Genomic DNA, 28,000 nt, shown 5'->3' with positions numbered 1-28,000 from the left:
GAAAGACAGGAAAAACTTCTGAACTCTCATCCAGACATGATATCACTGTTCTAAATCATTTCAAGGTGTTTTGAAGTTTTATAGTGCGATATCAGTGGATCCAGGGTACTCTTTCAGTCTTGTCCTTGATCCATGCATATTTGTTGCACACCAGAAAATGTGTTTCAATTAGTGTGTTTAGTAGTATATTATTGTCACACACCAAGGCAGCGGAGCACCAAGAACCAGACACGGAGGCCAATAAAACTATCTAATATCTTTATTAAGGAGATATATAAGAAGGATAAAAGCAAGTGGAGAATATAGTCCGGAAACAGACCTTTCAAATGAGGTCTAAAATAGTCCAGGAATAGTTTGTCCAATAAATGATATTAGAGTTCAAAGATAAAATCCATTACCGAAACACTCACTATTGCCAGGCAATAGTGAGGGGAATTGTCCAAAGTCTTTCAAGGCACAAGGTTAAATCCACAAGGAAGCTGGGAACAAGGCTTGAATCTAGGAAACAAGGTCCGTGGTTCAAAACAAGGCAAGGTAGTCTAAAACTTGATTCTAAGAACAAAATCCGTGACTAAGGACAAAGCGAGGCGATTCTTGGAGACTTGAGCAGGCGAGGCAAGGAAACTGGATTGTGGACTTAGCGAAGTCCACACTAGGCTGGAAACATGGAATTCACTCCCGAAGCTGAGCTGTTGTCTCCGCAAAGAATCAACAGAGCCCGATACTTTTATCTGGGTCTCATTTCCCGCCAAACGGGCGTCCAGCGTTCTCTTTCCCTAGAGAACAGGGAACGAAACCCAACTTGCAGGTGTGAAACTCACTGGATTTTCCCAGGGGAAACATGGCTAATCAGTCTCTTGCTTGGCAGCAATTTGGGCACTCCTCCGAATTCTCTCTCTCACCCCCCTATCTGCCGAGAAGGATTGCTTTCTAGCGAAGGGAGGTGAGTGTTGATCAAGGTCAGTTTTAATTGGTTCTTGGACAAGAACCTCAGGGATCTGGAAAAACTCTGGCTCTGGCTGTGAAAACACCATGTTTTCATCCTCATCTGTCACGGTGACACTAGGCACAGGACTACAAAACCCATGAGGCATCACAATTATTCTTATATGGAATTCTTATACAGAACTGTTATCTTCTTTGTTCTGCATTGGATTTCATTTATGAGCTCGATACTACTTAAAATAGGTTTCAGGCCCCTTCCATACAGCTGAATAAAATCCCACACTTTCTGCTTTGTACTGGAATATATGGCAGTGTGGACTCAGATAACCCAGTTCAAAGCAGATACTGTGGGATTTTCTGCCTTGATATTCTGGGTTATATGGCTGTGTGGAAGGGCCCTCAGTTCCATATTTTTCTTTAGACTGAAACCCCATCTTGATATTTGACTTTGAGCAGTCACACTGGCCAATCATTCTTCCATTTAGCCCTCTTTAATACTACCATCTGTTTTTCTTGCTTTATCCACTGAACAAAATTTTACGAAAACACAAAGATGCATTCACACTGTTTTATAATTGCTAACTTTAGCTACATCAGGCACAATGAAGCAAAGGTTTTTTGTTTGTTTTTTGTTTTTTTTTGTTTTTTTTACCATTTATTGTATTTATATACTAGGGTTGTCCAAATATTCGTTATTGTGATGTCTCATGGGCCTTGTAGTCCCGTTCCTAGTACTATTGTGGCAGACGAGGAGGAAAACATGGGATTTCCACCGGTTCTGCTTGAATCGGAGCCTCTCCACCTGGAGGATGTTTGTCCTCAGGAAGTTAACCAAACAAGCCTTGGGCAGAATTCTCCCCCGTTTTCCCGAAAGGACAATTATAATAGAGATAGAGGAGTCAGGGAGGCAAATCGCCGGAGTCTCAGAATCGCAGCCAAACAATTAGCTGATTAGGTCTGCTTCCCTTGGGAAATTCTAAGGAGTCATGCATCTGGACAGAGTTGGGTTTCGCTTCTTGTTCTCCAGGGAAAGTGTTCTGTTGGCGGGAAAACAAGACCCTATATAGGAGTTTTGCCGCAAGGGGAACCTTGCGGAGTCAATTGTTCAGCTTGAGGAGAGAGATCGTGTGTGGACTTCGTAACCCCAGTTCCTTGTTTCCCGGATCAAGTTTCCAGCCTTGCCTTGTTTCACGGACTTCCTTGGACTTTGTTCATGCTTCATGTTTGCCTCGTTCAAGTCTTTGATCTAGCCAAGAATCAAGTTTATTTTCCAGCCTTGTTGTCAAGCTACATTGGACTTTAAAGACTCTGTCATTTCCCCACACTTTGCTTGGCAAAGTGTGTGTTTCGGTCAAGTGGATTAAAACTTTGAACTCTAATATCTTATATTGGACAATACATTTCTGGACTATATTTGACTTCATCTGAAAGGTCTGCTTCTGAACTTTATTCTTCACTTGTTTTTATTGACTTTATATATTTCTATAATAAAGATATTAGATAGATTCTGGCCTCTGTGTAAGGTTATTGGTGCTCTGCAGCCTGGGTCCTGACAGTTATGTTTCTCGTTTTGTAATTATTTCGTATTGTTCTCGTTTTTTGAAACGAGTATTGAAACATTTTCCCTGGGCGCAACTGGCAATGTAATTCGAACCATCGTTGGCCCATTCTCTGTTTCTTAAAATTTTCGTTAAATTTTTTCCTTCCAATTTTTTTTAAAATATTTTTTAAAAATTATTTTTTATTTATTTTTTTGTTTCTGCAACCTAACATGAATGGGAGCTTAGCGCAACCTAACATGGCTACCGCTCCCTGGCCAATCAGAGTCTTCCACGACGGCTGAAAAAGGTGGGGGCTAGCGTCCTCCGCGTCCGCGTCCTCCGCAACGGAGCCAAGCCATTCTGGGCTAGGATACTGAGGAGAGAGGGTGTTTTGCGCGCACTGGGAAGCTGCTTGCTTGCTTGGGGGAGAGAGGGCTAAGTGACTGGGGTAGAGTGTCTGTTGTTGCTGGTTCGATATTGTGTTTCTTTTGGGGGAAATTGGCTTGCGGCAGAGTCCTTGCTGTGGCTGGCTTTAGGGAACTTTTATTTTCCAAAGGACGTCTGTGTCCCTGTAAGCGGTAGGGGTGCTTTTGCTTTCCTTTCCTACTCCTGAGGGAGACCCTTTGCCTTTCTTTTTTGGAATCATTCACCACATAAGCCCTTCTTTCCAATCCTGAAAGGGGGGAACTAGAAAATTATAGTTTCCTAAGGATGTCTGCTCCGTTTGTAATCCCAAGCCCCCGGGCTGAGTGCTATTGCAGCAATCAAATAAAAAACAAAGACACACATTGTTTTCAAACCTAAAGGGTACATTGGAAGAAATAGTTTCCAAAGGACGTGGGGCACCCGCCAAGGCATTGCTTCCCTCACGCTCCATTTCTATTCCCAAGCCTTGGGCTGAGTTTTATTTCTGCAATCACAAAGTCAGACATTGATTTGATTCAATAGAGGGTCCACAGCAATTTATAGTTTCCAAAGGACGTGGGCACTCCTGCCAAGGCATTGCTTCCCTCGCGCTCCATTTCTATTTCCAAGCCTGGAGCTGAGTTTTATTTCTGCAATCACAAAGTCAGACATTGATTTGATTCAATAGAGGGTCCACAGCAATTTATAGTTTCCAAAGGACGTTGCCAATCCTGTCAAGGCATTGCTTGGCGTGTGCTGCATTTCTAATCCAAAGTCCTCAACCAGAGCTTCATTTTTGCAATCACAAGGTCAGCCAGTGGCACCATTGATCAAAAGGTTCAAAGGCAATTTATAGTTTCCAAAGGACAGTGGCACTCCTGCCAAGGCATTGCTTGGCGTGTGCTGCGTTTCTAATCCAAAGTCTACACAAGTAGAAGAGGGACTTTTACAGTGATAAGAACCCAATTGAACAGGAAATAAGACTTTCAAACCAGGAACAGGTTTCTTCAAATATTGAAAAATAGTGTATTATAAAAAGTTATGAAAATTTGCCAAAAATCATAGGAGACAGGAAATGTTCTGCAATTTGTTGAGCAAAGAGTGTTGAATGTGATCTCCCACTGTACCAAATTTGATGAGGATAGCTCAAGAAATGAGGGCAGGAGACCCCCAGAAATGTCCCCCCCTGGTTTCCTGTTTTTTGGCGATTGCGCATGCGCGTCCGCCATTTTAGAAACATTTTAGAAACATTACGAATTTTCGGAAATATCCAAAAATTTTGGGTGAAACATTTAGAAATCATTTCTACATCGAAGAGCCGGCACCCCCTACTTTAGAAACGAGAATTGAAACAATTTTTCCATCTATCTGACAAGCCTATTATATACACTATTATATACACTGGGGGGATTCAAAGCAGTCCACAGCATAATCCATGGCAATATCACATATCAAATTAACTACATATAACAATAGATTAAAACCATTAAAACTATAAAACTATAATTAACTATCACAAACATAACAGAAAACATTTAAGTCTGACTTTCTATTTTAGCCATTGATTCAGTGAACCTACTCCAGATATGGCTAACAATTGTATTTAGGTCTATGTTAACAGATAATTGGTCCAATTAGCCCAACAAAGTCTGTCTCAACCAGTGGTGGCTCGCCAAAGTTTCAGGGAGACATGGGGATAAAATTGATCACTAACCCCTTTCCTGAAGAAGAAATGAGTAATTCTAGTAATTTTCTTCCCATAGTGATAGGTAAAGGTAAAGGTTTCCCCTGACGTTAAGTCCAGTCTTGTCTGACTCGGGGGTGTGGTGCTCATCTCCATTTCTAAGCCGAACAGCCGACGTTGTCCGTAGACACCTCCAAGGTCATGTGGCCAACATGACTGCATGGAGCGCCGTTACCTTCCCACCGAAGCGGTACCTATTGATCTACTCACATTGACATGTTTTCGAACTGCTAGGTTGGCAGGAGCTGGAGCTAACAGCGGCCACTGACGCCGCTTCTGGGGTTTGAACCTGGGACCTTTCGGTCTGCAGCTCAGTGCTTTAACACACTTTGCCACCGGGGCTCCCATAGTGATAAATACTTCTAAATTCTCAGTTTTTGATACCTATTTTCAATTTCGAATTTATTGTACAGAAGATTGACATGTGGTTGCTTTGCAGAGAAAATAAACTTTTCTTTATGAAAATGTTGTTTTCTTTGTAGAAAAAGCTGTCTCCTGTGCAAATCAACTATGTCCATATTTTGTATGAAAAGTCTGCAATTGCAGCATTTTCTGTGCAGGAAACATTTTTAGGCATTAAAATATGAGTGCTGCTACTAAGCTCTTGGTCTACCTACACCACTCCAAGAATTATGACCATAGAAATAATAATCTTAAGAATTACTTTTAGGTGGTTGTTCTCTTTAATGCAAATCTTAAGCCTTCTGCAAAGTCAGGATGTTGGTCCAGGATTATCACAAGTTCTGGTACTTTAAAACCAAACCTAAGATTTAGGGGCATTTCTGACTATATTAATAAATGTAATGCATTAAATACTGCTGTGGAATTTCGTTTGGAAAGTTTCCTTTTGGCCAAGAGCAGGTGGACAATGTTAGCTCATGCCAAGAAAGCTAACTAACAATGGAATTCGCTGATTATTATAATCCTTTTGGACATGCATAATTGCCTTGTAACTTATATAACTCTTTACTCAATACATCTGATGAAGTGTCCATAGTTTGGTCCACTTATGCACTATCCTCAGGTGACATGTTCCTAGTTCATACCACGTAGGTCTTATTCAGCATGCCAAATCATCTTGTTAATAATCTTGTTAGCAAAGAGCAAATGTCAAACAGAACATGTCCTATCAACACTTTCATGGAAAAATAAGATTTTGAGTAAAGGTCATACAGGTAAGGGATAAGAAAATTTTCCTACAAAATGCAGCCTGCCACAATACCAGCCACAGATGCTCACAGCTTGTCATTTAAACACACACACACACCAAGCAAGAGAGGGGGTTGGAGAAAACACATATTTTGCCACCTGGAAATCAAAATGCAAATCTTAGCTAAAGGGGCCATTTCCAGATCAAGCTAAAATGACAGGATTTCTTCTCAAGCCCCTTCCACACAGCTGAATAAAATCCCACATTATTTGCTTTGAACTGGAATATATGGCAGTGTGGACTTAGATACCCAGTTCAAAGTAGATATTGTAGGATTTTCTGCCTTGATATTCTGGGTTACATGGCTGTGTGGAAGGCCCCTAAGGCCCCTTCTACACTTCAATTTGATCCAGATGTTCAAAGTAAATAATCCACATTATCTGTTTTGAACTGGATTATATGAGTCTACACTGCCATATAATCCAGTTCAAAGCAGATAATCTGGATTTTTATGGCAGTGTAGAAGGGCCCTAAGTCAAGACACACGGCCCTTCCACACAGCCCTGTATCCCAGAATTGTTGGGAATCACCCTGGACTACTCAAGTCTAAATGTAGTCAAATAGATGATAGAGTTAGATTGAGGGAATCCTTTCCCTGTTTCCAAAGCATGCCTAGATAGGCTTTACTGTGCTTCACTCTATCCTGTGTACATCACATCCCTTACTTTGAAGTTAGTAGAAATGTGAATCTTTAGGGGCACTAACTTCTCATTAGTCAGAATGTCTTTTATGGCCCCAATAAACTGGACCATGAGGTTGGAACCATTTTGGTTCTTTCTTCTTCCTTTGTCCTTCTAGCTAACAAGCATCATCTCGCCATCCCACCTGACAATATGTAACTATTTAGATGTTTGTTATTTTTCCTTTCTTATTTTTCCTTAGAAACCAGTCTAGAGTAGACTAGACAGCTCCCAAGCCTTTCTATCTACAATGGAGTTCTTTTTACCTGAATAAATACTTTTTGAACTTTTACTGAGACTCTGCAATTGATTGCCATCCTAAGCTGAAAGGCTTCTCTTTGCTCACCCCGTGTAAGTAACTGTTGCATTTTGAAAGCTTTTGCTACTCTGCTGCATTTTGGTGGAATCTCCCCCAGAGAGGGTTAAACCTAAGTCTAACTGCTCAGAGATTACCACAACAAGAATATCAAGGCAGAAAATACCACATTATTTGAGTGTGGACTCAGATAGCCCAGTTCAAAGCAGATATTGTGGGATTTTCTGCCTTGATATTATGGGATATAGGGCTGTGTGAAGGGCCCACAGAGCTCTCAAAGGGTCTTTGCACAATGCAGCAACAAATCAAACCTTGCAAACTGTGGTAGGCTACTGATCGACTGGCATGGCTGGAGATCTGCACATAGCATTTCCCTCTATGAGCCAAGAAAAAACTGGAGACTTTGTGCCCTTGCCTCCTACCAGAAGATAAGCCATGGAAATTGCAGACTTGGGACCAGGACATGAGATCCAGCAACCCTAGGCCCCTTCTACATATAACCCAGATGATCAAAGCAGATAATTCACACTATCGGTTTTGAGCTGGATTATATGAGCTGGAATATATGCCAGATAATTCAATTCAAATCAGATAATCTGGATGTTTTATGGCAGTGTAGAAGAGGCACTAGTCATACTACTGTTCCTACCAAATGTGGATTTATTGTCAAAGGTTTTCATGGCTGGAATCACTGGGTTGCTGTGAGTTTTACAGGCTGTATGGCCATTCTTGAATTCAAAAAAATAGCCAATAGGCAGAGTTTGAGGAATGGGACTAGAAGTTTTAAAAAGGGCAAAAATGTGTAGAAAGTACCAAGCTTTTAATATCCATTTGCTGTTTAGGTAGACCTCACCCTCCTCCTTGTGTCTCCCATTTTATACTGCCTGTTTACTGCAGGAGTCCTGAGTTGAAAAGCTGTGGCAGATAGCAGATGTACCAATTAATAATCTGTCGAGGTTGATGGATAGAATTTTTTAAAAGTGTATGTATGTATGTGTGTGTGTCCCCCTCCTCAATTTCAGGGCAGCAGGTGTGTGTGTGTGTGGGGGGGGGGGGTATGAGACACACACTGCCTCTCTGGAGAGAGAAAGAAGCTGTCTCATTAGCATCTGTCTTTTATGACACCGTGAGCTACCTTTCAGATGTTAACTCACCTGCTCCTCGCCCAGAATTCTGAAGTGATGCAGCTCTTTAATCAAGGAATCTGGACAGCCAACTGCAGTAAAGAAACAGAGAAACACAGAGAAATACAGCTTAGAACTTATTTTCATTGGCTCTGGGGGAGTGATATACTGCCAGCCGGCACAGGGATGGAGCACCAAAGATGGATACCAAGCTTAAGTAGCATCATAAAATGTTATTGAAACTGGAGGAGATATACTGTATTAGCCAACAATCCAGCTATACCGTATTTCAGAACATGTTAGGGATATTTTGATGGATTGTGCTCTACTTTATGGCCTGTCCTTTCTTGCACAGAAAGAAGAGAAAGGAGGAGATTTGCTGGGGATGGCTCTTTGTAACATTTTGCCTTTCACTAAAACCCAAACTTATGACTGAAGCAGGCTTGGGGATGGGCATTATAGTCCATTAATATGAGCAAGGGTTTGGATTTTATAGGAAATTTACTTTGGTTCTCCACTCCTTGTTCAAACATGTGAAAGAAGCATCATATATCACTGCTGTCAATGCTCTTCCTCCATGAGAGGTATGAGATGTCTTTGGCAAACCAAGTAAGGGATGTAATTCCCTATTTATTGGATTGTTTTGCATACCCAAAGGTATTGGTGTGCAATGATCACTGGAATTTGTGACATTCATTCATTCATTCATTCATTCATTTACAGTACTTTTACCCCGCCTTTCTCAACCCTGGAGGGGACTCAAGACGGCTTCACAACATGGCAACAATTCAATGCCTTTAAAAAACAGAGTACAAAAACAAATATTTAAAAAGTAAAACATTAAAAATACAATTAAAACCATTAACATTTAACTCTGAACAGCAGAGTAAATCACATGATGCATAGGCGTAGCTCGGGCCGTTCCACTGGTCAGTTCCATATGTTTCATATCTATTACTGCACCAGATTTCCAAAGGCTTGGTCAAAGAGCCATGTCTTCACTTTTTTGCAGAAGATCAGGAGGGAGGGGGCTGATCTAATCTCCCTGCGGAGGGAGTTCCATAGCAGAGGGGCCACCACCGAGAAGGCCCTGTCTCTTGTCCCTGCCAATCCCGCCTTCGAAGGGGGCGGGACCGAGAGCAGCTCCCCCCAGACGATCTTAGACTTCGAGATGGTTCATAGAGGGAGATACGTGCGGACAGGTAATGTGAATCCCTATACCATATTGCCATGAAAAAGGCCCAACTATATACTGAATTATTGTAAGGAAGATTTATGTTAGGAGGAGGTCCATAGTGGTGTACTAGAGGTTGTAATGTTGTAGTTGGAGTTGGAAGAACAAGATTCTAGTCTCCATTAACTACTAAATTCATTCAGTAAGACTGGGTTAGCTTCTCAGCCTGACCTCCCTCACAAGGATGTTGTAATGATGAAGTGGAGAGTAAGGAAGCTACACAATATCACCTTGAACTCTTTGAAGGGAAGATAATGCAACCAGTGATACATAAACCTGCTCTAGCTTTATGAAACCTCCTTAAAATGTCATGGTTAAAATACAAAACGGTTAAGAGTTACTGCTATGGATGCATTTATTATTCCCTAACTCTATCTAATTCCTGCATCTATTTTCTCTGTCACTATGGACCATTGCGAGAAAATGTCAGCTTTCTGGGAATATGAGAAATAGTTAATTCTCAGAGTATATATTTTGAAAGAAGTGCTGCACAAATACCCCTTATGGAAAGATGCTGTGTGTTCGTTTTTAAAGAAAGCATTCTAACAAAACATTTCTTAAATTGTAAAATATTTTGTTAATCAAAGGTCAGAAGAACTCTTTTGAATTCATTAATACTATCAGTTTGTAGACTCAAGAGGAAAAGGGAGGGTATTAATAAATGGCTTTAAAGTGGAACAGGAAATACCAATGAAAGGCGTTATGACTTCCTGAGATCAACTTATATGACCCTAATATGTAGGGTATTTTCTAGAAATGTATATAGTTCATGGCAGTGCAGGAATTTGCACCCCATGAAAAGTAAAGGGGTGAGGAAAACAACTCATACAATTTTACTAATGATTTCCAGGGCAGTTAACACTAAAATATACCCTGTTTCCCCCAAAATAAGACTTACTCTGAAAATAAGACCTATCATCTTTTTTCAGCATTTCTGAGGATGCTCGAAATATAAGACCTATTTCAAAAAAAAAAAAAAAAGGCCTAGATATAGTTCATTTAAAAAGTCCATTTGGAAAAATCAGATTGCCCCCGACAACAAGCTCTAAAATATCTTTGGGAGCAAAAATTAATCTAAGACCCTGTCTTATTTTGGGGAAAACAGTTGTAGCTATGCTCTGATAGCAGCTTAGAGCTTAACAAATTTTACTTTTTTTGTTTTCCCCCAATTCTGCTTATTCATACAGTGACTTTAACTCACTTTTTGGCAAGCATCTTGAAAACAGTCGCTGATATTTGAGGGGACTCTTTCCAGTCTTCAGTATAGAAACTCTATTAAAAAACATGATGTTGGAATGGTCCACCAAGCTGTCACTGAGGTCTAGTGAGATGCCCACTCCTCCTTTAGCCCTTTAGTGTCCAGTTTAAATGCTTGAAGGAGGAAACGAGAAGTGTTCTAACAAGGGATTGCCAGTGTTTTGAATTTTTAATATCAGACAGTGGTACAGGAGTAGTGATTTGAGCTCTGGACTATAACTCTGGAGATCAGGATTTGAATCCCTGCTTGGCCATGAAACATACTGGTGACCTTGGGCAAGCCACACACTCTCAACCTCAGAGGGAGGCAATGGCAAAACTCTTCTGAACAAATATAGTCAAGAAAACCACATGCTATGACTGCCTTTGGGCCCCATAGGTTGGAAATGACTTAAAGGCACGCAACAACAAGCTGGAATTTGCATGTAGACTGAAAATAAAAGAGATCTATGCCTAATGATCTGCAGTGGAAACAAGGCTCCCAAAATGGCACTGATATTACAATGTATTCATAAATATCAATTCATCCCTCCAGCTTTTTTGAAATCTCTAAACTGTTGAAATTAATTAGAATTCTGATGTAAGTGTAAGACCTTTATCCTTCTCATGTCCGATCCACTGCTGAAGAAGTGTACCTCTATGACACTGTAATCACTCTGAAGGTGTCAGACATTGATGCCAAAGGATTTAGCGACTTCATTGTACTAGAGTTAATTAAGGTTTGGAGGTTTGGAGCAACCTTGTCTCTTTCACAAGGTTTGCCCTCTTTTGAAAGAAAAGATGTTGGGCTGAAGGGTTCAGATCAGCTCAAGCAGAAAATGGCTCATTGTTAACGGACAGCAGAAAACAAAAGGATTGTAATATTTCAGGGAAGGAAACAATGAGAAGTTAAGGAGAACAAGGACTGATTGACTGATTGATTGGAATCAAGTGTCTCTCAAGGTAACAGCTAGGTTATAAATTGCTCTTCTACCTTGCAACTGATTTGTATATTTTTAACATGATCCAAGACTAGAAAAAGCATGTTTTGAAGAGCTAATAACACCAGGTATCCCTAATAAACCAAGGGCCAGCAAAAAATGTCCACTTTTCACACAGTTGTCCTCTAGTGAATATCAATTGATAGAATGACCTAGTCTACTCTGCTCATCAAAGAATTTAATTGCTTTTATTGATTAGTAAAAATTACGGAAAGAACCCTAACAAATGTCATGCATGCTCTTCTTCAAGTTGAATGCAGGATATGAGAATTGGATGATGGATGAAGAAGCCAGTGTGAAATACAATCCCATTTTTTTCTGTGTCAGGAGCGACTTGAGAAACTGCAAGTCGCTTCTGGAGTGAGAGAACTGGCCGTCTGCAAGGACGTTGCCCAGGGGACGCCCGGATGTTTTGATGTTTTACCATCCTTGTGGGAGGCTTCTTTCATATCCCCGCATGGAGCTGGAGCTGATAGAGGGAGCTCATTCGCGCTCTCCCTGGGTTGGATTCGAACCTGGCAGCCTTCGGGTCAGCAAACCAACCTTCAAGTCACAAGGCTTTAACCCACTACTCCACCGGGGGCTCCACATACATTCCCATTGACAGTTAAGATTGTTTAACACATTTAAGAAAACTGGGGTCACCACCATGTGTACTTAAAACATGGAACTGTAGCCACTCTCTGGCAACTTATTTCAAATACCCATCCCTCACATTTCCTCTGAAAAAATCTATTCTAAGGTTGTGAGATGCTGTCATGCCCAAAACCACACATTTGCCCCAAGTTGTGATTTTTTAAACTTCAGGTTCTTAGGTCGAAGTCCAGGACCTTGAACAATAGCTTTTACTTGCCTTTAAGTTTGCTTGGAGTTTAACCTAACAAATGTCTTAGGAAAGTTGTTTTAACTGTCCTCCTGTCTCTTCACTCATGAGATATCACAAGCAGAAAGTGTACAATTTGTGTACAAGAGCTAATGTGCTTGCACAGCACCTGCCAAGAGCGTCTCGCTAGAGAATGGAACAGATAAAACAAATGACATGAAAGGCCTTACTGGCAATGTACATACTGTGTGTCAGCTGCAGTGAGGAAAATGCTGCTGGACTGATTGTGTTCGGCTCTGGTCTTTGCTAGCAGAAGCAGTTTCCATTTTAATGGGTGCTTTAAAGATAAATTACTCTAAGTAAATGAACTGCTATAGCTATTTGCTTCAAAGATACTTTCTTGCTAATCTGTAAGGAAAAAAATGAAATGGGGAAAATGTTGGCATTTTAGGAAGATTTTTTTTTTTTACAAACCATGTGCACAAAATATTGAAAATAAAGTGAATGATTTTGCTTTCCTCATTCTAATCTCAGCTCAGCCCAAATGATAGAAATTTTATGTTGCCAGAAGTGCTTCCTTTTTATAATTTGACCCCCTGCCCCACGGCTGTATATGCGAGGGTGTAAGCCACACTGCGTGACACATTCGGAGGGAGGTGACAACAGAACGACTGCCTGTAAAAATGTTGTGCAGTGGTTCAGCTCAAATTTATTTTTTAATAAAAAAATCCTCATAGTTAAATAGAACAGCAAAAATCTTTTTAAAGCCCAATTTACATGTACTGGATTGATATATATATATGCAAAGCTGAACTCTATACTAATGTACCTTTTAAATCTTCTAATGCGCATGTGTTCAAATCAAAGCTGTCATTACAACCCAATTACAATGACACTTTCAATCAAGTGATTTTATCTGCATGCAGGCCAAGTATGCATTGTTGTTTTTGTTGCTGGTGGTTTTTATAGTTGCCAACTTAGATATTTTTTCTGATATTTTAGCTACAATATCATGGAGTGGTCTATGATGAGAGGCGGTCCATAGGACACAATTAATTACTTATATTGGGTGGCACCAGCACTAATGCCACCAGCACTAGGTTTTCTATTTGCCACCTTTAAAAACTTACTTCAAAACTAGAAAATAATGTATTGAAAACTACATACAAACAATTGGATGCTCCATCCCATCTATTCAAGATTCACACAAGTAAACAATGGCAGAACCATCTTGGAGATTAAGATAATCTGGGGAGGCCCTGCTCTCGGTCCCGCCTCCTTCACAGGGGTGACTGGTGGGAACGATAGACGGGGCCTTCTCAGTAGTGGCCTCTTGGCTATGGAACTCCCTCCCCAGTGATATTAGATCAGCCCACTCCCTCTTCACATTCAGAAACACAGTGAAAATGTGGCTTTGGGGTCAAGCCTTTGGAGAATAATTATAGTGCAACAGATTGATTTGGAATTACGTGCAATGACTACTGGAATGGCCTGGATTACGATTGCAGATAGTGAGGTTTTAATAGTGACTGTAATGTTTTTAAATGTTTTAATGTATTTTAATTTTAATGTTTATTTAATTGTACATTGTTTTTAAGGAACTGAATTGTTGCTTATGTTTAAGCTGCTTTGAGTCCCCTTTGGGTTTGAGAAGAGCAGGATATAAATATAGCAAATAAATAAATAAATAGCAATGGACTGAATTGATAAATTATTTTGAAGGAAATCTGGATGCTGGTACAATGAAGGAAGAAGAGAGAAGCAAGCTACAAGAGACAGCAAGCTGCTTTTTAATTGCTACTCTGTTTTTTATTAACAATATTCTGCATTTGCTCACTTTAATTTCCAATAACTTTATGCCTACTGTAATGTCATTGTTTAGAAATAATAAAATAATAATAAAGCACTGAAAATAGATTTATGATTCAAAAGATCCTAGGAACAACTCAAAACAAAGATATAGTCTGGACCCAGAAAAAAGAAAGCCATTGACATTTGAGAATGTAGTTATTCTTGCACAGTTAATTTGATCTTTTCATTTCCTTCCACTCCCATAATTCTTATAAGCAGTTGGTAATGGACAGGATTAATAACAATCTGAAAGTCTTCTATTATGATTCTTACATAGCCAATTTTAAATCATGATGACTTGGTTATGTTTGAAACTTGGATGCCTTTTAAAATCATCTTGGCCCCAGTGGGAACATAACAGCTCAGAATGAATTAAGAACAATGAATAAAAAATGGCATTACCTGTCAAGAATTCCTAGTTCCCATAGCTTTATTTTCGTGTCAGGAGTGACTTAAGAAACTGCAAGTTGCTTCTGGTGTGTGAGAATTGGCTATCTGCAAGGGCGTTGCCCAGGGGTTTTTACCATCCTTGTGGGAGGCTTCTCTCATGTCCCCATATAGAGCTGGAGCTGATAGAGGCTGCTCATCCGCACTCTCCCCGGGTTGAATTCGAACCGGCAACCTTCAGGTCAGTAACCCAACCTTCAGGTCAGTAACCCAACCTTCAGGTCAGTAACCCAACCTTCAGGTCAGTAACCCAACCTTCAAGTCAGCCGGCGCAAGGGTTAAACCCACTGCACCACCGGAGGCTCTAACCCTTCCCATTGCTGGAAACATATGTTACTTCTCAATTAGACAAGGACACTACCAGGTCCACCATAATGAAAAAGGATGAGAAGAAAATGGCACAGAGGGAAATCCTGAGATATGATTTGGGAAAAATGCAGGTGACTATGCTCCAATAAGATAAACATCTCAATCCTACATCAAAGAGCAGAGATGACATGAGCCAACGGTTCCAGTGGCACAATGCCCATTTAACAGCACAAGGTTCCCCACCCCCCATGGATATGAAAAGGTAGCTAGCTGTGCTGACTTCTTAAGTTTTCTGCTGTTGCTTGGAGAGAGGTGGAAATGGTTGGTGCAAGGGTCTCTGTAAGTCACAGTTCTGGTATATTTAATTTCTAGATAAGTCTCTAGTTTAGTATGAGGCCTCTACCTACTGACACAGCTACCTAATGACATTCTCCATAGAAAGGACACTTGTACTTTTATGACAACCATGTCTTTATCCTCCTCATGACAAAAAGAACCATCTTGAAGGCACACAAAACCACACAATGGATATTTATTAAATCTGGAAGAACTCTACCATTTCCAGCTTGAGGCTGTAGGTACAGCAGGCCTTCAGAACAAAGCCACATCAAAGCCTTTTAAAAAGGAGTGTATTTGTAACCTTCATCCTCTGAAACACATTCCCGCTTTACTGGCACTGTTTCCATAAATATTACAGTACAAACCCCGTGGCATGAATATGGGGTGAGAGGCGCCTTGCACTGATGGCATACTAAGCATTTAGCACAATCAGCCCAGTTCAAGAAAAGGTATTTTTCTTTATCTTTCATTCAAAAAGTACTTGAAATCTCCAAAGCAAGTTCTGCTCTTGGATGTCTACCTTCATGCTGGCAAGTGTCTTTGATGATTATCAGACTTTTCTCTCTGAATGCTAGACAGAGGTCAGGAGTTTTCAGCACGTGGTGAGAAGGATTCTAAGAGGAGAAATTGTCTTCTTAGAGAAAGACTAACTATAGTGGAATAAAAGTCACCACAGAGTAAAAACCAACTGCCTAAGAATTTTGTTTCCTAGTTATTAGAGGTTGGAATGAGTACTAGAACAAGTAGAAGGCAAAAAGGCATTCACTTTTTAAAAGCAGAATTAAATTGAGAACACTCCTTTTAACTAATAGCCTGATATTGTTACCCCTTAGGGTAAAGCGATTTGAAGACAGAGCAAATATTTATTCTGCTACCCCTCTTGAAATGTGAAATCGAAATGGTTCTTTCTATCTGTAACAGGCAAGGAGCAACACAGCAGCTGGTGTTTGAATAATCTTAAGGCTGTATTTGTGAGTCATATATGGAGCCAGAGAAGAGAAGGGATGCTTTTCATACATGGGTTCAAGCATCATTAGACCCAGGTATTTATTTGAGGATGCTGCAGTGACAAGAAGGAGAAAGAAAGCCTGCTTTGACAAAATAATCAGATTTGCTAGGATTGCTTTTGTCACTGGAAACTCTGGGTGAATTGCCTTTGACTGCTCTTCATGATGTATCCCAGTTTTATTCATTGTGTGGCTCCATCTATGAACCATTTTGAGAAATGGTGCACAGGAATGCGTTGGCCAAAAAGAAATATGATGAAAAAAAGCTGCAAAGAGAGAAAAGAGACAGAACATTTGCAATCAGGCTAAAGAGGGAGCCCCCGATGGTGCAACAAGTTAAATCCTTATACCAGCAGGGCTGCAGACCGAAAGGATGGCAGCTCAAATCTGGGGAGCAGGGTAAACTCCCTTTGTCAGCTCCAGCTTCCCATGTGGGGACATGAGAGACGCCTCCCACATGATGGTAAAACATCCAGGAATCTCCTGGGCAACATCCTTGCAGATGGCCAATTCGCTCACACCAGAAGTGACCTGCAGTTTCTCAAGTCGTTCCTGACACACACAAAATCTGCACTGTAGAATGAATGCAGTTTGAAACCACTTTAACAGCTATGGTGCAGTGCTCTGCTCCTGACATGCAAAAAAGGCTAAAGAGAAGTGAATACTCAAGCAGTGTAAGCATACCCCTAATTTATTTCTAGCATTTGTGAGCATTTGCTGTACTATCTCCCTGCTACAAGACAATATTATTGTATGTTTCAACTGACAAATTTTCTATGTTCTACCTTTTGGTGACATTAAGTGGGTACTGCTAATTAATATATTTGTCTAATGCTCTGGTATTCTACATATTCTTCAAATGTTTATGGTACTGAATTCATATGTACTAATTGTGTACAATATTAAACAGGACATCCAATATCTTTTATTATTTAGATTGTGAACCCCTATAGGCATTTTCAGTGGCATGTCAGTTTACATTTTTAAATAAAAGCAACACTTGACTTAGGGCGCCAGGTTCCTTGTTGGGGGAGGGAATTGGCTGGCATATTTCCCCATTGCCAGGTTATCCAGGTGGAGTGGGTGAAGTAGGGATGTTGATTTGCCAACAAATGGGCAGCCAGTGAGAGGCACTCCTTGGCTGCACATGGCCTTTTGCTACTGCACATCCAGAAGACACCTTTGTAGCTGTACAAAATTCTAGTGTTGGTTAGATTGTCCCATGACATTCACAGCATTATGTCACAGAGTTCTCAGCTGTGTTGAGAATATTCTCAAAGAAATTCATGTATAGGGGGAGACGTCTATGTTTACCATTTAATCGAGTTTCAAAACAGTATTGCTTAAAGTGTTTTTGCAGAAGATTACACCGGAAATCCTGGAACCAGTTTAGTCCCAGATGGTGATTACACAAAAAAGAAAGCACTGGTCTGCACTAAGGGCTGTCTTTGGCATGCTTTTGGAGAACCTTGTTGTCTGACTATCACAGTTTAAAGCTAACTTTGAACAGGGGTTGTGACAACTTCTGAGGATGCCTGCCATAGATGTGGGCGAAATGTCAGGAGAGAATACTTCTGGAACATGGCCATAAAGCCCAGAAAACATACAACAACCCTAGCTTTGAACTGTATTAAATGATCAGTGAAGACAGGGCCTGAGACAAAGACTGGGTACACAGAACAAGAGTTGGTGTCAGTGTGAATAAGTGTTTGGATGGATTTTGGAATGGCAATACATGATTGAAAAAGATTATGTTTCTTATTCACTTTCTCGGAACAAAAGTATAGTTAATATCATGTAGAGTATCTTTTTGAAGTTATCACAATGAATTTTGGCAGAGACTCAAGATAAATTGCTGGCTGAATTTGAAACATGAAAAGTAACAATGATACTGAAGAGGGTACATTTAATTCAAAGTGAAATGAAGCTTCTTCCAGTCATCTTAAAAGTGCCACCAAGGAAGGAAAATAAGATGCAAAATAAACACCCAACCCCTTCAGGAGCCCTCCAAACGAGCCCTTCTCCAAACAACACTCAAGGACCATCTACCCATAGGACACCCCGAAAACATTGAGGAACACTGGAACAAACTGAAGACCTCCATCATCACAGCCTGTGAAGTAACCATTGGATATCAAACTAAGAAACATCAAGACTGGTTTGACGGTAATGACAAAGAGATCCAACAGTTAATTTATAACAAACTAGCTGTGCCCGGCCACGCGTTGCTGTGGCGTTGTCTGGTGGTGTTGGTGAGAAATTGTTGAGGTAGTGGTGGTATTGAATGTCTGTTGTATGGTTGTCTTTATGTTTAGTATGCATTTGGTTGTTTGTGTACTGTGAAAGTGGTGAGGGTAGAGAGGGTCTATGTCCCTGTGTAGTATTGTATAGTATTTATACATTGTCCATGTGTTGTGAATGCTTGGATTGTGTCCTGCTGCATAGTAGAAAGGGTTGGGCTGGATGGCCCTTAGGGGTCTCTCAAAACTCTTGGATTCTATTCTTCTATTATTATTATTATTATTATTATTATTATTATTATTATTATCATCATCATCTTCATCATCATTATTATGTAGAGGCTGAATGGCCATCTGTCAGGAGTGCTTGGATTGTGTCCTCCTGCATGGTAGAAGGAAGTTGATCTGGATGATCCTTAGGGGTCACTTCAAACCTTAGGATTGTATGATGATGTTGTTATTAGTATTAGTATTAGTATTAGTATTGAGAGGCTGGTTGGCCATCTGTTGGGAGTGCTTGGATTGTGTCCTGCATGGCAGAATTGGGTTGGACTGGATGGCCTTTAGGGGTGTCTCCTAACTGTCTGATGCTATGGTTCAATGTGTATTATTATTGTGCAGATATTGGATGGCCATCTGTCAGGAGTGGTTGGATTGTGTCCTCCTGCATGATATAAGGAAGTTGAACTGGATGATCCTTAGGGGTATCTGATAACCTTAGGCTTGTATGATATTCTTATTCTTATTCTTATTGAGAGGCTGGCTGGCCATCTGTTGGGAGTGCTTGGATTGTATCATCCAATGGCAGAGTTGGGTTGGACTGGATGGCCTTTAGGGGTCTCTCCTAACTGTCTGATTCTATGATTCGAATTGTATTATTACTGTGCAGATCTTGGATGGCCATCTGTCAGGAGTGCTTGGTTTGTGTCGTCCTGCATGGTAGAAGGAAGTTGAACTGGATGATGCTTAGGGGTGTCTCCTAACCTTAGGACTGTATGTTGTTGTTATGATGATGATGATGATGATTATTATTATTATTATTATTATTATTATTATTATTATTATTATTATTGAGAGGCTGGTTGGCCATCTGTTGGGAGTGCTTGGATTGTATCGTCCAGTGGCAGAATTGGGTTGGACTGGATTACCACAGTAATTATTTCATATTAAAGTAGAAAGCTCCAACGTGGCTGAAGAGGCCTTCTCACAAATCCCGCAACAACAAGCCAGGGATGAGCTTATAGCACTGTCTAGTTTGGAAGAAGTCAGCAATGCCATCAGCCAACAAAAAAATAACAAAGCCGGTGGACCTGATGGGATCCCTGCTGAAATCTTCAAAGAGGATGGACCTGGAACCACCAGCTCATTGAAAAAGTGTGGGTGACCGAGAAAATCGAAGTAGACTTCAAGGATGCCACCATCATCACCCTTTTTAAGAAAGGGGATAAAACAGACTGCAGAAACTATTGCGGTATCTTCTAACCTCCGCTGGGAAAATCCTCACAAGAATCCTTGCAAACCACCTTCTCCCTGTCTCAGAAGAAACCCTCCCAGAATCCCAGAATGGCTTCCGCCCCTCCAGAGGAACAGTGAACATGATCTTCACTGCATGACAGCTGCAAGAAAAATGCAGGGAACAAAACCAACCTCTGTACATGGCATTCATTGACCTTGTAAAGGAATTCGACACAGTGAATCGTAGTGCTCTCTGGACCATCCTCCAAAAAAATGGGTGCCCTGACAAATTTGTGAACATCCTGCAGCTCCTCCATGATGACATGATGGCAACATTCTTGGACAGCAACGGCTCCCAAAGTGACCCATTTGAGGTGGAATCAGGTGTCAAGCAGGGATGTGTTATTGCCCCTACCTTATTTTCCATCTTCATCGCTATGATACTTCACCTTGTTGATGGGAAGCTTCCCACCGGAGTGGAAATCATCTATCGGACAGATGGCAAGCTATTTAGCCTCAGCAGACTGAAAGCCAAAACCAAAGTCACCACAACATCTATTACAGACCTCCAATATGCCAATGACAACATAGTATGTGCACATTCAGAAGAAGACCTACAAGCCACTCTAAACACCTTTGCAGAAGCATACGAAAAGCTTGGCCTCTCATTGAACACTGAGAAAACCAAAGTGCTCTTCCAACAGGCACCAGCTAACCCCTCTGCAATGCCAGGAATACAGCTTAATGGTGTAACATTAGAAAATGTCAACCACTTCCGCTACCTTGGCAGCCACCCCTCCACAAAAGTCAACATCGACACTGAAATACAACACCACCTGAGCTCTGCGAGTGCAGCATTTTTCCGAATGAAGCAGGGAGTGTTTGATGATCGGGACATCTGAAGAGATACCAAGGTGCTTGTTTATAAAGCCATTGTCCTCCCAACCCTGCTCTACGCCTGCGAAATGTGGACGGTCTACAGACGTCACACTCAACTCCTGAAGCGTTTCCATCAGCGTTGCCTCAGAAAAATCCTGCAAATCTCTTGGGAAGACAGGCAGACAAATATCAGCATGCTGGAAGTAGCAAAGACCACCAGCATTGAAGCGATGCTCCTACGCCATCAACTCCGCTGGACTGGCCATGTTGTCCGAATGCCTGATCACCGTCTCCCAAAGCAGTTACTCTACTCCCAACTCAAGAACGGAAAACAGAATGTTGGTGGGCAGGAAAAGAGATTTAATGATGAGCTTAAAGCCAACCTTAAAAACTGTGGCATAAACACTGAGAACTGGGAAGCCCTGGCCCTTGAGCGCTCTAATTGGAGGTCAGCTGTGACCAGCAGTGCTGCCGAGTTTGAAGAGGCACAAATGAAGAAACGTGCCAAGAAGAAGGAGCGTCAAGCCAACCCTGACCGGGACTGCCTTCCACCTGGAAACCAATGTCCTCGCTGCGGGAGAACATGCGGGTCAAGAATAGGTCTTTTCAGCCACCTACAGACCCACCCCCAGACACCAGAAATGGAAGACAATCTTCCTCGACCTATGAGGGATCGCCTAAAAAAAAAAAGCCACAATTATAGCAAGGAATATGTGATATGTGTTGGTTGGTTCCACATATACAGGCCAAAAAGACAAGCAACAACAAATATCTGATTGCTTTTAGCTTTTCAATCTCAATGCTAGTAGCAACAAATATATATTTTAAGGGGGTCCATGGTAAAGAAATGGGTAAGAACTGCTGGCTTAAAGAAAGGGCCTAAAGCTGATCAATGGGCATCAAGAAAAATGGATCCATATGCAGCTGTTCATTTGTTCAAAGCACGTCCTCTCATCGCTCCCGCTTGCCAGATCCTTTCAATGTACTGATCATGGAGAGGAAGCTCTATTTTTGTCATCAGCAAAATTATACCAGAACAACATTCCTATGAAGGATGCAAATTTGAGGAGGATTTCAAAACACAAGAAGACAAACCAGTTTAAATTTTCTTCAAGCATTAAAATATTTTCCCACTTGAGTATTCTCTCCATTTTTCATAATTAAAATGCCAGTTATCCAATCATGAATGTCCCCAGTTAAAAATGAAGAGCCCACATTCAGATACATCTTGAATTCTGAGAGATCTTTAAAAGCTAGAGAAAACTAATATCATGCACAAAATTAATTAAACATTTGACAGGAAATGGCAGCTTGGTCCTTTCAGACTCAACACAGATAACTGGTATTATTTTTGTGCATCTGATTTCTTATCTCACTGACATCTTGCATTTCCCCTTCTCTTCCTCACTGCCAACCTATGTAATCGTGTCCTCTCCTTCTCTTTGCTCTATGATGGGAACTGGCACTGTTTCTTCCCTTTTTGGAAAATGAGGACAGTTTTGTATTTCACCTTAATCAGATCAAATTAGGACAGGTGGTAACCCTGCAGGCAATATAATTATGAAAAATGCCTCCATTCCACATGTGCTGTCCTTCTACAAGTTCCTCGTCTAGGACACCAAACTGACTCCTTTTTTAAAAAAAAGACAGTTTAAAATTGAAATGCACTGGAGGGGGGAATTTGGCCCTCATTTAAATCAACACAAAACTGAATCAATAATATTGCCAATCCTGTTCTTACAGACTTTTACTTTAATGTGTATGACAACAGGGTAGGGGGTGAAAGGAAAAAACACTGCATTCTATGTAACAATGCCCAAAGTTTTAATAAAATTGCCCATTCATGCCATTGGTTTTACATTACTAATTATCAAAGGCATTCTGTAATTGAAAATCCTGGTATGTATGTATGTATGTATGTATGTATGTATGTATGTATGTTGATTGTTTGTTAGTACTACAAAGGCTCCTAAATGGCTTGATTGATCTGGACGAAACTTGACACAAATACCCTTCATTACCCAACTTAAGATAATTGAGGGGCTGATAGAAGATGATGGAAGTTGCAGTCTAACCACATCCAGAGAGCCATGTTATTTCCACCCACTATGGTTCTGGACCAAACCTGTTACACATACCCTTCATGATCTGACTGGAAATGCTGGTTGGGTTGAGGGAAGGTGGAATCGAGCTACATGTGGACAGTTGACTCATTTCCACCAGTGATGGATTTCAATCAAACTTGGTACATATACCCTTCATTATTCAATTTAAGATACTGTCAGGGTTGGGGGACTGAAAGGATGATGGCAGTTGTAGTACAGCCACATCCAAAGAGCAGTGTCAATCCCAGCCACGATGGATCTGTACCAAACTTGATTCAAATGAAAATACTAGTTAAGGGTTTTTTTTGGGGGGGGGGGGATGATAGTGGATGATGAAAGTTGGAGTCCAGCCACATCTAGTGATCCAAATGAAGCCCAATCCAACACATACCCTTTATGATCCAACTCAAAATACCGGTGAGGGTTCAGGTGGAGCCTGATAGAAGATGATGGAAGTTGAAATCCATCTGAAGACTAGCATCATTGCCAGTTCCCACCCAGCCAGGTCTGGGCTGATGAGAGTTGCACCCACCCAGATCTGCAGATGATGGGAGTTTTATCTGACCACATCTGGAACTGATATCCCTATACTGAGTTAATGTTGGTAAATGTTAATTAGTTAATGTTAATTTATAGTACATTGAAATTATTATTGCTTAAATTAGTATTATGAATTATGAGGCCTATCAAAACTTGAGACTTTTAATCCCAGCATTACTCACAACTGACTATACAGCAGTGTTCCTGGACTGCCGAAATTGCAATCCAGTAAGATCTGGAGGACTACATGGTTCACACTGGTGGCCTAAATCCAACTACTCATTCAAATTAGAATATACCCACTGAATCAATGGGTATGAAATAAGTGTTAACTTCCCATTGAGCAATTTATTCAATGGATCTATGCTAGTAACTGAATTAGACTGCCTGACTGATAGAAGCCTGTCCTTTGGCGCCAACAAAGCCAAGCATGCAGATGGAAGAAGTTCTCCTAACACCTGGTCATTTTTTTTTTTGAGTTATCAGAAACACAAGTCTTAAGTAAATGGCTGTGACTCCTGCACAGGTTCTATTGATTTTAATGGAGATGACATAAGAACACTTCCCACAGCATTATGTCTTCTCTCTCTAGAGGGGTTGAGTCAATTACAATTTCTTCATACTACCTTCCCATCTCATCTCCAGGATTTACTTTCAATTGTGGCTTAGCTTCTGTGCTCACCTAGACAAAGATTGTCAGTGCTGATAGAATAATCCTTCATGGCAAGATATTCTTTTTTTAAAAAACCCAACAAACTCAGGCTGTAGTAGGCCAGATGTAACAAGATTACTTCATTTCTCTTTAAGGATCACAAATTGAATGGATAGACAGAGGTCTTAAAGGTTAATTTCTGCTCCTTTTCGCAGTAAGTTATCTTACATTAATGGGATATGTGGGAGGAATACAATCAGTACAAGCAAGACCACTGTGAAAAAATAAAGAAAGAAAAATCCTCAGATTTACCAGTCAATGCTTCTTACATGATTTTTTTTTAAAAAGACACTATTATTGAAGATCCATGTTTTAAAACAGGCATAAACATTCCTAATTCAATGTTCTTTATTTATTTCTAACTTGTTCTTTCTCCAAAACATGGTATAAGCTGACGTTTAAAAGTGTAGTCCTTACGTCACTAGAACCAGCCTTAGGTGCCATGTCTTTGATATTAATTCCTTAGCATACATGTATCAAACTCAAGGCCTGTGTGCCAAATCTGGCCCACCGTGTCATTTTATGTGACCCTCCAGATGCAGGACTACAACTCCTGTATTACTCATCATTTCATATCATGACTCGAACTGTGAGAGTTGTGATACAGTAGTAGCTTAGATTGGTCTTTGACAAGAAAGGAGGAATTTCCACTAGCCACCTGCCAGGGTACATTCCAAATAATATAGATAATTGTATTTATTTTATTTATTTATTCTATATATATATATATATATATATATATATATATATATATATATATATATATAATCTATATATATATATATATATATATATATATATATATATATATATATATATATATATAATGTAGATATTAATTAAAATTATTGCTCCAAATCTAAAATAAGCTGTTGTCTTTGGCAAAACATTCACCTTAGGCCCTATATGAGAAGAAAGGTAGTATATAAATGTAATACATACATGACAAATCATAATAATCAACCAACTTTGGGGATAGTGTTCAGCATGTTTAATATTAATATTCCTTTGAGAACTAAAGCCTGGAATGAATATCCACTCAACTGACATGGCTGCCACCATTTACTACAGGTTGGCTGTATGTTTTTTTAGCTTCCAAACTGAACCTATGATGTTAGAGAGGCTTCTGATATCACTGTCATTTATGTTCAGACTCTGCCGTCTACTTAGAATCTTAATTAAATTGCCCTTGTCATTTTTAAAAGCCAGTGAGATGTTATGAACTTGTTCTCATCCTTTCAGGGGCCGACGCTGAGTGAGGTAATAGCCCAACAGAGACTGTCTGCCCTTTATTCCACTAAATCAGGGTATTAAATCAACTCACCAAATATCTAAAATGTAGAGTGATCCATTTGCCTTATTACCATTGATTGGAAAGAGCTGTCAGGGAAAAGTGACTCAGATGATATAACACTTAATCAACCATATCTGAGAGAGGTCTAGCCAATTGTGTTTTCCATCTTTTTTCAATCTAGGCAAAATTTATTCTAGATAGAAGGGAAGTCCAATAAATTTCTCCAATAAAAGAAAGCACAAAAGGTTTCATTTCATGGTTTTAAGCCTTCTACAACTAAATGTCTTAAGGGGAAACAACAATTACATTGAAAAGATAGAGAGAGGGAGTGCATTGTGACTATGTTTTCCAAGAGATTATCAAGTTTAAAAGAAACTTAAATAGTTGTTGCTGCAGTAACAGGAAAAATGGATGGATACAAAGGGCAACCCCCCTCTCCCGGCAATCAATGAGTTTTGTTTTAAGGCAGTAATTTTATAGCAATCCTTCCTTAATCAAGAACTTTCAAAGTAGCTATCCACTTTTCGCTAGCTAAAAATATGAAAACAGTTAATTGCCCATTAACAAAGAAAAAAGTGTGCTGATCACTGCCTGCTTTGACATTCTTTTGACTTGAACTGGACCTAGTTTTCTGGTCAAACAGCTTCAAAACTCCAGCCTAATAATTTGTTGACAGCAGTCTGATCAAGGGTGGATGCTAACAAGCATACACACAAAAACCCACAAAGAGAAAATAGCATGCAATTCAAAGCACCAGACTTTCTCTTACTAGATTTTTCAGTGTTACTGAGGGAGGAAAACAACCTTAAAAAGTAAGAAAGAGCAAAGATCAAACTAAAGAACAGACTTGACAATTTATGCTTTGGTTTCGAAGATCTCCGAACATTTTCTTCTATTTAATCTACAGAAAGTGGATGCTGATGAAATAAGTTTCTGGATGTGATTCTACCAGTGGTGAAGTCAGCCCACTATCAAGGAAATGTGGGAATGATCAGGAAAGAGTTACCATAAGTTGTAAATCACTGGAAGCACACAACAGCAACAAAAACTTAAACAAGGGGCCATAAACTCACAGGTTGAACTAGGAGGCCCATAAGCAGATTACCCACTGAGGACATCCTTCCTTTCTCTCTCCCCCTCACATATGTGTCCTTTTCAGATATTATCACACAAAGGAGGCAAGTCTGTCTCCTCTCTACAATACCCCCTCACATACTATAGACAAGAAAATCCACAATTCATTGCAAATAGTGTCATGTTTCTGTCACTTGCTTGGTACAATGAGACCATTCTGCTTCTGTACCAGCATACTGGTACTGAAGTGACAATGGAGGAAGAATTCTCCTCCTCTACTACTCACTCTCTCACTATTCCCTGATCATGTGATTGACATGGAATCCTGGTCAACAATGTTTCCCCCTTATTCTCTTTTAAGTGACCAGGGCCTCATCAGATGGGGCAATTTTAGCATCCTAGGACACTTCCACCCTGTATTGGGGATGGAGCCCCATGCCAGCCATCACAAAATGTCGTGAGATTTCCGACCCTGCCCACAACCAGGGTGGAAACATCATTGGATGCTTCTCTCCCAACACAAGAGAGTTGTGTTGTGTATTGTGTTGTGTATTGTGTTGCCTGTATTGTGTTGGCTCCAATGGAGCCATCACGAGTCCTCACCAGGAGGGCAAATGCTTCTCACACGTGATGGGGAAAGCATCACCATGAGGGAGGAGAGCAAGGGGTGACAGATTCACCCCACTGCCCCTTTTTTCCAGTGGTGAAGCAACCATGCTGAGACTGCCCTGTCGGGAGTGGCTCAGGACTTTGTGGCCTTCATGACAACCATGGGTCTGTCTCAAGTGGTTTCTTGTCTTACCCATGCTGCTGGACACACTTTGGACCTTGTTTTCTGTGCAGGATGGGATGATGATGATTGTGGTGTGGGGGAACTTGTCACTGTTCCATTGTCATGGACTGGTCACTAACTGGTCAAATGTAGACTTGCTAGGACTCTAAACTTCTGCATGGGTGGGGGACTGATTAAGATGATCCACTCCAGGAAATTTATGGATCTGGATGGATTTCTGGTGGCTCTTGGGGATTTTCCTGTCAACTCGGCTAGCGATTCTGTCAAAGCTCTGGCTGACCTCTGGAATAGTGAAATGACCAGGGCAGTGGACACAAATAGTTTCTGAATGCCCGCTGTCATGGAGTAGAACAAAACCAATCCCTTGGTTTTCTAAAGAGTTGGCAATGATGAAGCAAATGAGACAGAGACCAGAATGATGTTGGCAGAGAACCCCAAAGCGAGTCTGACTGAGTAGGGACTAGAGCGTATTTGAAAGCCTACTCAGTGGCAATGAAGGCAGCAGACAAGTCATTCCTTGCTGCCACCATTGCATTTGCAAGGAACCACCCAGCTGTGCTGTTTTGATACTGGTCCTCAAGGAGAAATCAATGACCATTCAGCAGCCTGCTGTGAAGAATTTGCAACGCGCTTTGCAGATAAAGTCGCACAAATCCATTCTGACTTGGATGCTGTTATTGATACAGTTCCAATGAA

At 40.6% G+C, this 28,000-nt stretch overlaps 1 protein-coding gene across 4 annotated transcripts in view; it reads right to left on the bottom strand.

Moving 5' to 3' along the window:
- Positions 1-28,000, bottom strand: part of prkn (parkin RBR E3 ubiquitin protein ligase) — a 990,653-nt gene that overhangs the window by 143,997 nt on the left and 818,656 nt on the right. For all 4 annotated transcript variants that reach the window (XM_062968968.1, XM_062968967.1, XM_062968966.1 and 1 more), the window contains exon 8: positions 7,996-8,057. In XM_062968968.1, coding sequence (XP_062825038.1) covers positions 7,996-8,057 — 62 coding nt within the window. The remainder of the gene's footprint in view (positions 1-7,995; positions 8,058-28,000) is intronic.

The sequence above is a fragment of the Anolis carolinensis genome, chromosome 1 (assembly GCF_035594765.1).
Source record: "Anolis carolinensis isolate JA03-04 chromosome 1, rAnoCar3.1.pri, whole genome shotgun sequence".
Classification (NCBI taxonomy): domain Eukaryota; kingdom Metazoa; phylum Chordata; class Lepidosauria; order Squamata; family Dactyloidae; genus Anolis; species Anolis carolinensis.
The sequence above is the reverse complement of the archived record's forward strand: the minus strand, read 5'-3'. Positions and strand labels throughout refer to the sequence as shown.